Genomic DNA, 14652 nt, shown 5'->3' with positions numbered 1-14652 from the left:
CTCCTATTATCTATCTGAGGACAGCTAGACGTTTGCTTACTTTTTAATCCAGGGCTCTCCAACCTTGGCAACTTTAAAACTTGTGGACTTCAACTCCCAGAATTCCTCAGCCAGCTTTGCTGGCTGAGGAACCCTGGGAGTTGAAGTCCACAAGTCTTAAAGTTGCCAAGGTTGGAGACCCCCATTTTAATCTTTCTCGTGCTGGAGAAGTGTGTAGAGAAGTGGGAAATGGCAGGAAGAAGGAAGAAATAGGGTGTTTGGTAATTAACTGGGCAAGCGAGAAGTCAAAAAGAAACCAAAAGAACAGAAAAAAGAAAACCCCTGAATCCATAATGTGGTTGCTCATACATAATTTTACCTTTGCTACCAATTGCTCTAAATTTTAAATTAAGCAGTACGAGACTTCTTATCTGGTTCTTAGAGCTAGTCTGCTCTCGTGGTTTGAAGGCACACAAAGATTTTCTTGATGTTAATCAGGCATGGACAGTACCTGGATAAACAGCCCTGCAGAGATGGCCAGGTGAGCAACTGGTATCAGTTTCATATTAGAAGCTAAGATACAAAATGAACTTAAAGCTAATTACAATAATCCCTTTCCTGTGACATGACTTCATACTTCAGGTTTTCTCCTCGAGTTCAGTGAATGCCTCAGTTGAAGAACTGATACTTTAATAAGCTTAATTTTTCAATGAGAAGCGGCAGGGCATCATTACAGCGCAAAAATGGGAGAGCGAGACTCTGCACATGCTCAGAGATACCTTCCTTCCTAGTTTAGGCGAATTATTTAAGACATTATATAAAGGACACACCAGCATCAAAAGATGATTATTTTATCTGTTGGGTTCAATCATCTGTGGAAGCAAAGATTCAGCCACCCTACTTTTCAAAATTATTTTTTATTGTTTAGCAGTGTGAATAAACCAAGCCGTTCTGGCTTGTTCGGCCTACAGTTCAACAAGTGAAGGTTACATGCAAAGCCAGACACCACCTAGTAGGCAACTCATGGAAAAATGTTGTCAACAATTGTCAAAAAGCTATCAACTCTTTCAAACTCACAGGCTGGAACTTGTTTTTTTAAAAAAGAGAAAAGAATCCGAGGCCTGTTGGAAGGCTGCCAGTTCAGCCAATGCTTACTAAGCATATTTGAATAGCCTGCTAAAGGAGGCCACCAGATCATCCCATTCCATTTGTCCAATAATGGCTAACTTTTAACTGATCACTGGATTTCAACATTAAATGCTGCACCTTGGAGCAATCAATATTTATTTTTATTTAATCAATATATTAGCCACCTCAATTGCTGAAGAAGCTCGACATGCTTTTTTTTTTTTTTACAAAGGAAAAAAATAATTTAAAATAGACTCAACAAAGACTACAAGCAGCAAATAAAAACAACTCTTGTGGGAAAACAGGAATGCAAACATACACCATAAGATCTTCCAATCCTGCTGCCTGTTTAAAAAAGCCAAGACTTCACGGTGTTCCTAAAAGGATAACTGAATTACAACTAGATGAGGGATGTTCCACAGGGCAGAGACCGTCACAAATAGAGGATCTCTCCAGGATCCCCCTGCCCAAATGCCATTGCTTTTTTTTTGAGGCCCAGATCATGCCAACCCTGTTAAGGAGTTGAAAGCTTCTTCGCTGTGCATCTCTCAACCCTTTTACTAGTTATAGAAGATTATCTGAACCAGAAAACTAAATCCTGGCACAGTCTCTCTAACCACCGGTGCCTTTACTGACCCAACTGGAAACATCCAAGTCCTGTGGGAGGACGTGAAGTGAGACCACTTAATCTTCCTTCTCCTTTCCAACAAGTCAGGCAGGGAGTTTCTCAAACATATCTGATTGGCCTCTGTTTACCGGTAATGTATTATGATGCTACTTTTCTGGCACCCTTAAAAACCGTGCCAAATTTAACCTGAAAACTCTCAAACCCCAAATGAATTTAAACAAAAACAATCTCCTATAAAAATGTGTTTGTGTGTGTGTGTGAGAGAGAGAGAATCTGAATAATAAAAGCAATACTGGTTTTTTCCAAGCCAGCATCCCTACATCTCCTCTTTATGGCTATCACAAACTAGGTAGGAATTTGTAAGAGTCTATCACAAAGAAACAGAAGGTTTACCACACGCCTGTCACTTGTATCATCTTTGCTAATAACTTAATGCATGCCTACACACATTCTGCCCGGTGTAACAACCAAATTACCCTCTGCTGGGTAATTTACATTCATCTTGAGTGGAGGATCTTTGGGAACTGAATTTGGGACCAACCACAAAAGACTAGATTTCTGAATCTCTCAGCACACTGGGTCATATCTGTACCAAGATGCCCTGACGGGGATGAGCCAGTAGAAATGGAGCTGTCACGATGCTATGGTAAGAAGGCTATATATTTTTAATATCATTGTTTATTGACTTTGTGGTGAGTCACCTAGGATTAGTGTATAAAATAGGCTGCTATATACTCCTTATAAATCAATAAACTGCCTTCTATTTAATCCTCTAAGGCATTTATGTAATAGATTATTAAGAATTTAGGCACATTATACAATTATCGTAACTAAAATAGCTTATTTTATTACAACTGAGAAGATAGAGCAATAGTTGGCTTATATAGCTAGATTTAATAATATATTAAAAGAATGAGCTGGTGTTAACATTTTATACATATTCTTTTAGCTTCTATAACTGCTACTGCTCCCTTATTCATTATCTTCTATCAGATTTTACTGTATTTTTGGTCCCATGTCTCGTATCTTCTGGTTGTTATACTTATGGAAAAATATATGCAATAATAACAATATGCCATTTCACAGCAGCAGCAAAACACAAACAGCCTTTCATTGCACTCTGTGAGAGCCAGAGTGCAATGCTGGTTAAAGTGCTGAAAATATGTCTTCTAACATGGGCCAGGATAGCTCAGGCAGTAGAGAAGCCTGTTATTAGAACACAGAGCCTGCAATTACTGCAGGTTCGAGCCCGGCCCAAGGTTGACTCAGCCTTCCACCCTTTATAAGGTAGGTAAAATGAGGACCCAGATTGTTGGGGGGGCAATAAGTTGACTTTGTAAAAAAATATACAAATAGAATGAGACTATTGCCTTATACATTGTAAGCCGCCCTGAGTTTTCGGAGAAGGGCGGGGTATAAATGTTAAAAAAAAAAAAAAAACTCGGTGCCAGACTTTAAGCCAGTCCCTCTCTAAGCCCAACAGACCGCCCTCACAGGGTTGTTGTGGCAGGAAACAAGGGAAACAAACTGCACCAACTCCTGACAGAAAAGTCAGGCGATGCAGTGCACGGAAGAGAAAAACCAAGAAGAGGCAAGACTTAAAATTCCCATTTCTCAAGCTCAGCCCAGAATATCCAAAAAGCTTTATTTTATACATTAGGGACTAAAGTCATGTATATATTTTCATTATTGCAAACATCTCCATTGAGGTGGACGGATCAATTCTGGGAGTTGCAATCTACCCCGTCTAGGAAAGGCAGAGGTTGAGAAGAGCTCTATTGGAGGAAGGGGCTCCGCAATAGTTCAAGGGACCTTCCAGCTGCCCCCACCAACCAAAAGGTAATACCCCCTTTTTTGGGGAAAGATAGACAGATCAATAGATCAATATGGACCGTAATCTACCATGCTGGATGAGTGCAGGTTGGCACAAGATGTTTTTCTACTTGATAGTTAGGGTGGGGGGGGGGAGGATATGATAGATACATAGGTAGGTAAGTAGATAGATGAGAGAGATAATAGTTTACGCTTTCCTAACCTACTTTCTTATTTTGTTCTACTTCTCTTAACCCTACCCTACTCCGAGTGGGAAGTCAGCACCTTCACCAGTAGGCCACCACGCTACTGAGGTATACTCTGTAATATATATATATTACATACATACATACATACATACATACATACATACATACATACATACATATATATATATATACATATAGGTCTTCGGTTATTCGGGATTTCTCCCGCGTAAAATTTGAAGTGTCTTGGCGACGTTTCAACGAAGTCTCATTCGTCATCTTCAGGCTTCAGCTTCGTGCTTCTTCTCCCAGAAGCACGAAGCTGAAGCCTGAAGATGACGAATGAGACTTCGTTGAAACGTCGCCAAGACACTTCAAATTTTACGTGGGAGAAAACCCGAATAACCGAAGACCTACATACAAACACCCGCGAAAACCTCAGAAAACAAATATATATATATATATTTTCGTAGGTTTTCACAGGTATATGCAATCTTACACGGGAAAAGACCCGAACATACCAAAACCTGCATATACACACACACACACACACTGTTATATATATATATATATACACACAAACACACACACACACACATATATATACACACACACACGTTATATATTTATGTTACATATATATATATATATATATATATATATATATATATATATATATATATATACACACACACACACACACACACACACACACATATACATGTTATATACACACATCACACACATATATATGAATGAGAGAGCTGGATGGATGGATAGACTTTGCCATTTTGAATGTACACTAATCGGCTTGCATTAAAACGAAATTTCGTTTGCCTACAGCTCTCAAAGGGCCACCCCCTTCCACATACACTACACGAACATGACAAATACCTACAAAATCATGCCTATCACCACATTGCAGGAAATACGACTTCAAGCAACGGAGCGATCAATGCCTGGAATGCACTACCTGACTCTGTGGTTTCTTCCCAAACCCCCAAAACTTTAACCTAAGACTATCTACTATTGACCTCACCCCATTCCTAAGGGGCTGCATAAGAGCACCAGCGTGCCTACCGTCCCTGTCCTATTGTCCCCCTTTTATTCGTATCCTTTACATGTATTTACAATTATGTTTATATTTATATCTGTTATCTTATACCTGTTTGACAAATAAAATAAATAAAATAAAAATGTCAGATGACACAAGAGAGCGAAGGCAGCCTGAGGAAGACAGACCAACCCCCCCCACCACCCCCTCATAGAACCAGCAACGGCAACAGCCGAGAGGATCCGCTTCCCTCACCGCACGTAGGGGCTGGCGGCGGCCAGGATGTTGGTCTGCACCGGGATCTCCTGCCCGTCCAGCACCAGGTTGGCGTCGCAGAAGCGGCCCTCCTGCCGGAAGGAGCTCAGCGCCCGCAGCAGCCGCGCCGCGTGCTGCGGGTCGGAGACGGAGCTGCCCGGGGCCCCGCTCGACATGGCGGCCTCGACCCCGCTGCGCCTTCGCCTCAACTCGCCCTCGCCCTCGCCCTCACCCTCACCGCCGGCCGGGAACCGCCATCCTGCCGCGCCGCGACGGCGACGCCTGACCTCATCCCCGCGCGACGGAACACGCCCACCCGGAGGCGGGGCGGCGGGGGTGACTCCGCCCCACGGAGGGGAGGGGCGTTCTCCTCCTCCCCTCGCGTGGGCGGGGCTTCCGCCGCGCATAGCACGTGCTGCAAGAAAAAAAAAAAGGAAATAAAAAAAGGCAGTGAAACCGCCTTTCCCCGACTACAATGCCCCTCGTTCCCAGCCGGGAAGCGGAAGGAGCGTGGCTGGCCTGACTTTTCCGCCTTTAAATGTTGTTGATAAGGGAAGGGCCTGGCTGCCTGGATATGCTCAGAAGGAAGAGGGGCTGCAGGCATGAGTTTCCAGCCCAGCCTTCCCCCAAGTCGAATGGGTGGAACTACAGTCCCCAAGCTTCCCAGCCAAAAAATAGGGTCTCTGGTGTTATGGTTTACTTCCTCTGGAGCAAGGGTCTCCAACCTTAGCAAGTTTAAGCCTGGTGGACTTTAACTTCCAGAATTCTGGGAGTTGAAGTCCACCAGGCTTAAAGGAATTCTGGGAGTTGAAGTCGGCCAGGCTTAAAGGAATTCTGGGAGTTGAAATCGGCCAGGCTTAAAGGAATTCTGGGAGTTGAAGTCGGCCAGGCTTAAAGGAATTCTGGGAGTGAAATCGGCCAGGCTTAAAGGAATTCTGGGAGTTGAAGTCGGCCAGACGTAAAGGAATTCTGGGAGTTGAAATCGGCCAGGCTTAAAGGAATTCTGGGAGTTGAAGTCGGCCAGGCTTAAAGGAATTCTGGGAGTTGAAGTCGGCCAGGCTTAAAGGAATTCTGGGAGTTGAAGTCGGCCAGGATTAAAGGAATTCTGGGAGTTGAAGTCGGCCAGACGTAAAGGAATTCTGGGAGTTGAAATCGGCCAGGCTTAAAGGAATTCTGGGAGTTGAAGTCGGCCAGGCTTAAAGGAATTCTGGGAGTTGAAGTCGGCCAGGCTTAAAGGAATTCTGGGAGTTGAAGTCGGCCAGGATTAAAGGAATTCTGGGAGTTGAAGTCGGCCAGGATTAAAGGAATTCTGGGAGTTGAAGTCGGCCAGACGTAAAGGAATTCTGGGAGTTGAAATCGGCCAGGCTTAAAGGAATTCTGGGAGTTGAAGTCGGCCAGGCTTAAAGGAATTCTGGGAGTTGAAGTCGGCCAGGCTTAAAGGAATTCTGGGAGTTGAAATCGGCCAGGCTTAAAGGAATTCTGGGAGTTGAAGTCCGCCAGGCTTAAAGGAATTCTGGGAGTTGAAATCGGCCAGGCTTAAAGGAATTCTGGGAGTTGAAGTCCGCCAGGCTTAAAGGAATTCTGGGAGTTGAAGTCCACCAGGCTTAAAGGAATTCTGGGAGTTGAAGTCCACCAGGCTTAAAGATGGCAAGGTTGGAGAACCCTGCTCTGGAGGACGCCCAATTAGGGAAGACTGTGCAAAGGAGCAGCAATGTTCTGTGCGGAAGACAGATGTGACAAATAATAATAATAATAATAATAATAATAATAATAATAATAATAAATAATAATAATAATAATAATAATAATAATATTTTAATTTCTATACTGCCCTTCTCCTGAAGGACTCAGGGCAGTTGTCAGCCAGATAAAATAACAATCAAATACAATACAATAAAACCAGAATTAAAAAGCTTATTCAATTTGGCCGATAATTTAAATATAAAATACATAACATCATAAAACCCCATAACACCAAAATATGGATTTTTCAGGCTAAAATGCCCAGTGTTGGTATTTTGTTATTCTTCTCAAGGAGGACCCAATGGTTCAATAGTTAAAGACCCTGAGCTTTTCAGCCTTGGGTTCAAGATCCCATCTCCGTTTCTGCCCACCTTGCAAATTCGAAAGCAAGCAAAATGCGAGGAGATAAAGAGCTAGCGCTTCCGATGGGAAGGTAACAACATTCCATGGATCTTTGGGGAATAACCATGATGGCTACATGACCATGGTCGTTGACTTTGGACAACGTTGACTCTGTTGGCTAAGAAATGGAGATGAGCACCGTGCCCTAAAGTCGGATATCATGCGGACACCTTTACCTTTTCATTCTTCTTCTCAAGGAGTTCCTGTCCAGGAAGATGGGCATTATTACACAAACCACTTAACTTACCGCAGGGACTTCTGGGAAGACTTTGGCCACAGGTGTAGAAGAAAATAACATATCACAACCCTAAACCCAAATTAAACATGCTCCCCGTTTGGATTTATTTTACTATTTAGAACATTTAACAAGGGCAGCCTTGGGTAGCACCGACACTTGCAAATGTCTTCACAAAAATCAGAAAGATCCCCATTACTCCATGCATTCCACAAAACAGGCACCAGGCCCAGAAATCTGTTATCGCTAAGAGTGACAAAAGTCTCTGGCAGCATAGTTGCAACAGACTATTGCAACAGACAATAATCAGCCTATACAAGATACTAAAGTTTCCAGATTTGCATTCTTGAGAAGCGTCCAATATCCAGAATTGGGCAATGCTTTTATTGGGGTCAAATTAGTTGGGTTTGGAGATTTCCATATCTTTTCAGTAGTCATGTTTGGTGTGTACTGTTCAGTCACCTACTTGATGAAACCTCAAAGCTGAATGACATCTAGCTGAGTCAGCTCCAATATATTTAAGCCAGTCTCTTCTCCTCCTGATAGCAGAAACTTGCAAACTTTTATTGCTTTTCCCTTTTTTGATGAAATTTATAGGGAGATCCCAAACACTTTTTGTTCATCATCATCTTCTTTTAAGGACCCCATAATCTCTTGTGGGGTGGAGTCTGGGCAACTGAATGGAGCCAAGTGTTTACTGGCCGGATGCCCTTCCTGTTGCCAATGCGGAGTTTTGTTCAGCAGATTAATTCTCATCGTGCCCAGAGAGAAAAATACCTGCCTCTACCTAGGATCGAACTCACAGCCTCCTGATTTTGAGGCGAGAGCTCCATCACTAGACCACCGCATCTTCTCCCAAACACACTTTGTTGCCCCTAAGAAAAGTATTGGCTGGACGTGGATATTTTTTTTTAATGGAATAAACTTGGCTACAGTTTCTGGTAATCTCCTCCAGCAAAGCTTTTGTTGTGTTCAGTCATTAAATTTGTGTGACATCCATCTTACTATCAAGTGACTGGGTGATTTACAGCAGGGGTCTCAAACCTTGGCAACTTTAAGACTTGTGGACTTCAATTCCCAGAAATCCTCAGCCAGCAAAGCTGCCAAGGTTGGAGACCCCTGGTTTACAGTGCTATGATAACATAATAAAACAAAAGATTAGAAACACTAAAGCATTGGGACCTTAAAGTTAAAACATTAATATGCAAGCGGATAAAAAGAACCAATGCATATATGTGGTGGAGTTGGGATCTTCTACTAACTAGCCCTCTAAAATGAGATTCCTCCAAGCCAGTTAGGATAATCGTATGCCAATCTTCCAACTTTCTATTTTATTCTCTCTAATTTTTGTTTGATAAGGCGCTCTTTTTTGGGGGAGGAGAACTCAGAGCGGTTTAGAAGTGAACGGACAGCAGAATGTCCTTAAATAAAACTGTCAACAATAAATCAATTGTTCTGAAATAAACGCAAAAGAAGACTGGCTATTTAAAAGAAAAAAGAAAAAAACAACAGTATAATAAAAAAAGAAAATCATTCTCGAATTTAGTGCTTATATGGGCGGTATGATTTTCTTAGCAATCTAGTCTTGGCTTGTGGTCAGAAATGCAGGAACTACCGTAGAAAAGGGGAAAATGTTAATTTAAATTTTAAGAAATCAAAAACTTTAATAAAAACATAAATGTATATAGTTCTAACCCAGTGACTGTGAACTTTTCCAGCACTGAGTGCCAAAAAGGTCGCACGGAAATGTTGGGGCTGCACTCCAGAAAACCAAACTTCTGGGTTCTAGCACTCATATGTGCCTGACAATCAGCTGGCCGGCACGCATGCGCACACCGGTTTTGGGCACTGCCACGCATGCGAAGGACAGTTGATTGTCGCACGTCCATGTGCGCCAAAACCCGAAAGACAAGCAGGCAAGCCTGCTCGTGCTGGGTGACATGGCTGCATGTGCCACTTTGGGCATGCCTGCCATAGGTTCCCCATCACGGTTCTAGCCCAAAGCTGGGCCACATTGATGGCAGGGATATGTCCTATCAGCAAGTCAGTGTGTGTGTGTGTTTGTCCCAGGGGACACTGTAAAAGATGAATCATTGTTGGAATAGTGCCGTATTTACAACAATATCCTTGCTGTTTTTTCCCATTTTTCCATGTGGTCTTTAGTTCTAGCCAAACCAGTGCACAATCTATTCTCTGCAATAATACGATAATAGTTGGCCAGGACTCTCTTCTCCAGAAGGTTTTTTGACTTCACATTTTGTTTACGCCCTGGGTTTGCCCATGGCCTCTCATAAGGTACAAGCATGTTTACCTTCCAAGCCCAAACAAAGCTGACATCATCAATGTATTTATTTTATTAAACATGTCAGGCTTTCCAACTCTAGATTGACTCTGGGTGGCATATACAATAAAACCATTACTAAAACACAGAAGCTATCTGAAAACAATCTATTGCATAGAATCCATTGACCTTCAGCTAGTGTTTTTCAAACGTGGCAACTTCTTGAAGATGTGTGGATTTTAATTCCCAGAATTCTCCAGCCAGCTATGTTTGAAAGTGCTTGAACCAGTATTTGAAAATAAAACATTAGTTGAAACTAAAACTGAAGAGATAAGCCTAATTTCTGGACTGCTAAATCTTGAACATTTTTGAGAGATTGGATAGTTGCCTTTCCCCCCCAGATTTATTTTTTCAATCCTACTTTTACTCGTTTTCTTCCTCTCCCTTATGGCTTAGTTTATGACTTTAGCTTAGGGGTTTTTTTAAATGCATATTATCTTAACCAGCCATCATGTTATGTTGTTGTTAGTTGCGAAGTTGTGTCTGACCCATCACGACCCCATGGACAACATTCCTCCAGGCCTTCCTATCCTTTACTCTGGAGTCCATTTAAGCTCATGCCAACTGCTTCAGTGACTCCATCCAGCCACCTCATTCTCTGCCGTCCCCTTCTTCTTTTGCCCTCAATCTTTCCCAGCATTAGGCTCTTCTCCAGGGAGTCCTTCCTTCTCACTTAGGTGGGCAAAGTATTTGGGTTTCATTTTCAGGATCTGGCCTTCTAAGGAGCTGTCGGGGTTGATCTCCTCTAGGACTGACTGGATCGCCTTGCAGTCCAAGGGACTTGTAGGAACATCATCTTATACATAAATTTGTGACCAGTTGTAAAGCCTTTACAAATCAGGAGTAATTTTAACAATGGCTTCTTGCAGAAAATAGTATTGGGACAAAAACAATCTTGGAGGTGACAAACTGGCTTGTGAGATTTGTGAAGCTAAAAGTTACAAGGTCTGTTGATCAACACTATCTGAAAACATAGGCGTCTGTAGTGAATAGGGGAAAGTGTATCAGGTAGGCATGAAATAATTACAGAGGACATGAGTTATGCAAATGCTGTCAATCATCACACAATTTGCCTGATGATATCATGGCAAACGTGACTTTATCTTGGCTTCTCTGCCCAGAAGCAAGACTCTGTATTCTTTCTTCGCTGTGTTATTAGTGTTTATTTGAGGTACGTTCTCGTGAATGTTGTTACGAGGGAATGTCTGATTCAATGCTTGGCTTAGAAATTGTTTTCAGCATCAAAGGGGGAATTCACAACTGATCCAACACCACCTCCACATCCTCCTCCAGGTGTCCAGCTGTGGCTTCATAAGATAAGCTGACAACTTCTCCCACATCCCACTGCTATAATAAAGTGCTGAGTCAGACAAGGCTCACTTGTATTATGCCAGAATGGGGGAATCTTAGCACACTGGGTGAATTGAGCTATGATTTACCGCTTACAGTTCCCTAACATAACTTGCTTATTCAACCACAAGAAGCTCAACTTGGTGCAAGGTGAGAACCGTTCCTAGTCCTTCCGCCAACTTCTTAGCCTGAGATTTTTTTCGAATAGTTCCATTTCTGACCAAAAATAGAATAGATTAATTCTTTATAATGGTCCGACATTAGTTCACAGCGTTGTTTTCCCAACCGTAGCCATTTTAAGATGTGTGGACTTCAAATCCCAGAATATCCCAGACAAAGTTGTTGGCTGAGATATTCCTGGGAGTTGAAGTCAACACATTTTAAAATGGTTAAGGCAGTGGTGAAATCCTCGGAGGTTTGCCACCAGTTCGCTGTGTGCTCTTGTGCAGTGCGTGCCAAATGCACACTTTCTGCGCAGGCGCACTGCAGGTGCTACCACGCAGTATGGATAAAGGAGGCTTAAGAAGGTAAATAGAACAGCGAATGGGGGGGAGGGGAACAGCTGTGTCACGAGATTTAGATTCACTAGAAAGCAGGATTTCCTGCTTTCTAGCAAATATAAATAGCACGGCACAACTGATCATCGGAAATACTAACAAAATGAAATTCAACAGTGAAAAAAGTAAGGTTCTACATTTAGGCCAAAAAAAAAAAAATACACAGGTACTGGATATGTGGTACCTTGCTCAATACTAGTAACTGTGAGAGGGATCTTGGAATCCTAGCGGAGAACCATTTAGATATGAGCCAGCAGTGTGCAGCAGCTGCCAAAAAAGCCAACACAGTTCTGGGCTGCATAAACAGAGGGATAGAATCAAGATCACGTGAAGTGTTAATACCACTTTATAATACCTTGCTAAGGCCACACTTGGAATATTGCATTCAGTTTTGGTCGCCACGATGTAAAAAAGATGTTGAGACTCTAGAAAGAGTGCAGAGAAGAGCAACAAAGATGATTAGGGGACTGGAGGCTAAAACATATGAAGAACGGTTGCAGGAACTCGGTATGCCTAGTTTAATGAAAAGAAGGACTAGGGGAGACATGATAGCAGTGTTCCAATATCTCAGGGGTTGCCACAAAGAAGAGGGAGTCGGGCTGTTCTCCAAAGCACCTGAGGGTAGAACAAGAAGCAATGGGTGGAAACTGATCAAGGAAAGAAGCAACTTAGAACTAAGGAGAAATTTCCTGACAGTTAGAACAATGAATCAGTGGTAACAACTTGCCTACAGAAGTTGTAAATGCTCCAACACTGGAAATTTTAAAGAAAATGTTGGATAACCATTTTTATTTTATTTTTTTATTTACATTTATATCCCGCCCTTCTCTGAAGACTCAGGGCGGCTTACACTATGTTAGCAATAGTCTTCATTCTATTTGTATATTTATATACAAAGTCAACTTATTGTTGACCCAACAATCTGGGTCCTCATTTTACCTACCTTATAAAGGATGGAAGGCTGAGTCAACCTTGGGCCTGGTGGGACTAGAACCTGCAGTAATGGGAGACAGCTGCTGTTAATAACAGACTGCATTAGCAGCCTGAGCCACAGAGGCCCCATTTGTCTGAAATGATGTAGGGTTTCCTGCCTGGGCAGGGGGTTGGACTAGAAGACCTTCAAGGTCCCTTCCAACTCTGTTGTTGTTGTTGTTGTTGTTGTTGTTGTTGTTGTTGTTGTTGTTGTTGTTGTTGTTGTTGTTATTATTATTATTATTATTATTATTATTATTATTATTATTATTATTATTATTATACCGGTTCGGATGAACTGGTAGCATTTCACCCCTGGGTTAAGGTAACATTGCTCTAGGTTTTGTGGTGTTTTGGAAGAAAAGAACCAGCTGATGCAATAAGGTCTAGCAATAAGCAATCACTGGGATGGAGCATTATCATGGCCACCATCTTGATTTTTTTTGACGCACCTTTATTGAAGAAAATGGGAATAGTCCAAGAATTTAGGGAGAATTCTGCCTTTCCATCTGTCCTCCCCCTCCCCCACCTTCATCAGCAATGGTTACCGATTCATCCTCTTCTCTGTCTCATGTTAGGGCCAACCTGGAAAATAACAGACGGGAAGAAAGGAAAGACGAATAAGATTTGGTAATCCATTCTGCACCCCTGCTTCAGGCACAAGCGTTACAGGTTGATTTGACTTAAAGCTACACTCAAGCACTTAGCCTGGATTTGAGCTTCTCGCTTTCATAAAGAGGTGCCCAAACTGGAAAAGTTGCCTTGGTGTGGAAGAAGAGTGTTCAGCTGGCGGAATATATCTGGATATTTCCATACTACATGGATGAGAAGAGAAAGAGAGATCCGAACTAGAAGCAGATTTGACGCTTTCTGCTCTCCGGGAGCAGAGCCAAACCTCGCCATCCAATAGGGCAGGGGTGGCCTTCAAAAATTTTAGCAAGGGGTTCTCTGCGCAGTTACTGGGTGGGCGTGGCCATGATGGGTGTGGTCTAGTTGGCCTTCTGCACCACGGGAAATGGGTTTGCCCTACCCTGACTCTGGAGGCTTTCCTTGAGCTTCCGGGAGGGCGACAATGTCCTTCCTAGGCTCTGGAGGTCCTCTGGAGACAGGAAACGGGCCCCGTTTCTGGCCCTCCCGAACTTCTGGTAGGCCCGTTTTTCACCCTCCCTGAGCCTCTGTGTGCACCCTGCACTTACCTGCATCCAAAACAGGCTGTGTGGGGCGAGGCAGGGTAGGCGGGGCCAGCCAGGAGTGGGATTTGGGGGTTCTCTGAACTGCACAGAATCTTACCTAGCGGTTTTCCCGAATCCCTGAAAACCCCCAGCAGCCCATCACTGCAATAAGGGATTGGGGTTTGGAGCTCGTCTTATCAAAGAGAGAGCCAACCTAGAGTTTAAGGAGAAATTTCCCAAGAGTGAGAACAATTAACCAACGGAACAGCTTGCCTGCAGAAGTTGTGGGTGTTCCAACACTGTTTTTTTTAAAGAAGAGACTGGAGAGCCATTTGTCTGGAATGGTATAAGGTCTCCTGCTAGGGGGCTGGACTAGAAGACCTCTAAGGTCTCTTCCAACAGTATTATCCCATTGTTCCAGTGGTGGGTTTCAAAAATTTTTTACTACCGATTCTGTAGGTGTGGCTTGGTGGGCATGGCTCAGTGGGCATGGCAGGGGAAGGATACTGTAAAATCTCCATTCCCACCCCACTCCAGGGGAAGATTACTGCAAAAATCCCCATTTCCTCCCAATCATCTGGGACTCAGGAGGCAGAGAATAAATGGGGGTGGGGCCAGTCAGAATTTTTACTACCAGTTCTCCGAACTACTCAAAATTTCCGCTACCGGTTCTCCAGAACTGGTCAGAACCTCGTGAAACCCACCTCTGTGTTGTTCTTTTGGCAGAGAAATGCCATAAACAGCAAAGACGAAGACCCAAACAGCAGTCATAGTTCAGTAGCATATAGGTAAGTCCTTGTCTTACAACCATTCGTGGA

The 14652-nt window shown here is 43.0% G+C and overlaps 1 protein-coding gene across 1 annotated transcript in view; it reads right to left on the bottom strand.

Annotated features, from left to right (window-relative positions):
- The window catches only part of GAN (gigaxonin), a 42245-nt gene extending 36909 nt beyond the window's left edge, over positions 1 to 5336 (bottom strand). The window contains exon 1 of the mRNA XM_058155285.1: positions 5063 to 5336. Coding sequence (XP_058011268.1) covers positions 5063 to 5238 — 176 coding nt within the window. The 5' untranslated portion in view covers positions 5239 to 5336. The remainder of the gene's footprint in view (positions 1 to 5062) is intronic.
- Between the last annotated feature and the right edge of the window lie 9316 nt (positions 5337 to 14652).

Source organism: Ahaetulla prasina, chromosome 12, assembly GCF_028640845.1.
Source record: "Ahaetulla prasina isolate Xishuangbanna chromosome 12, ASM2864084v1, whole genome shotgun sequence".
Classification (NCBI taxonomy): Eukaryota; Metazoa; Chordata; class Lepidosauria; order Squamata; family Colubridae; genus Ahaetulla; species Ahaetulla prasina.
Note: the sequence above shows the minus strand (reverse complement) of the source record. Positions and strands in the feature narration are given on the sequence as shown.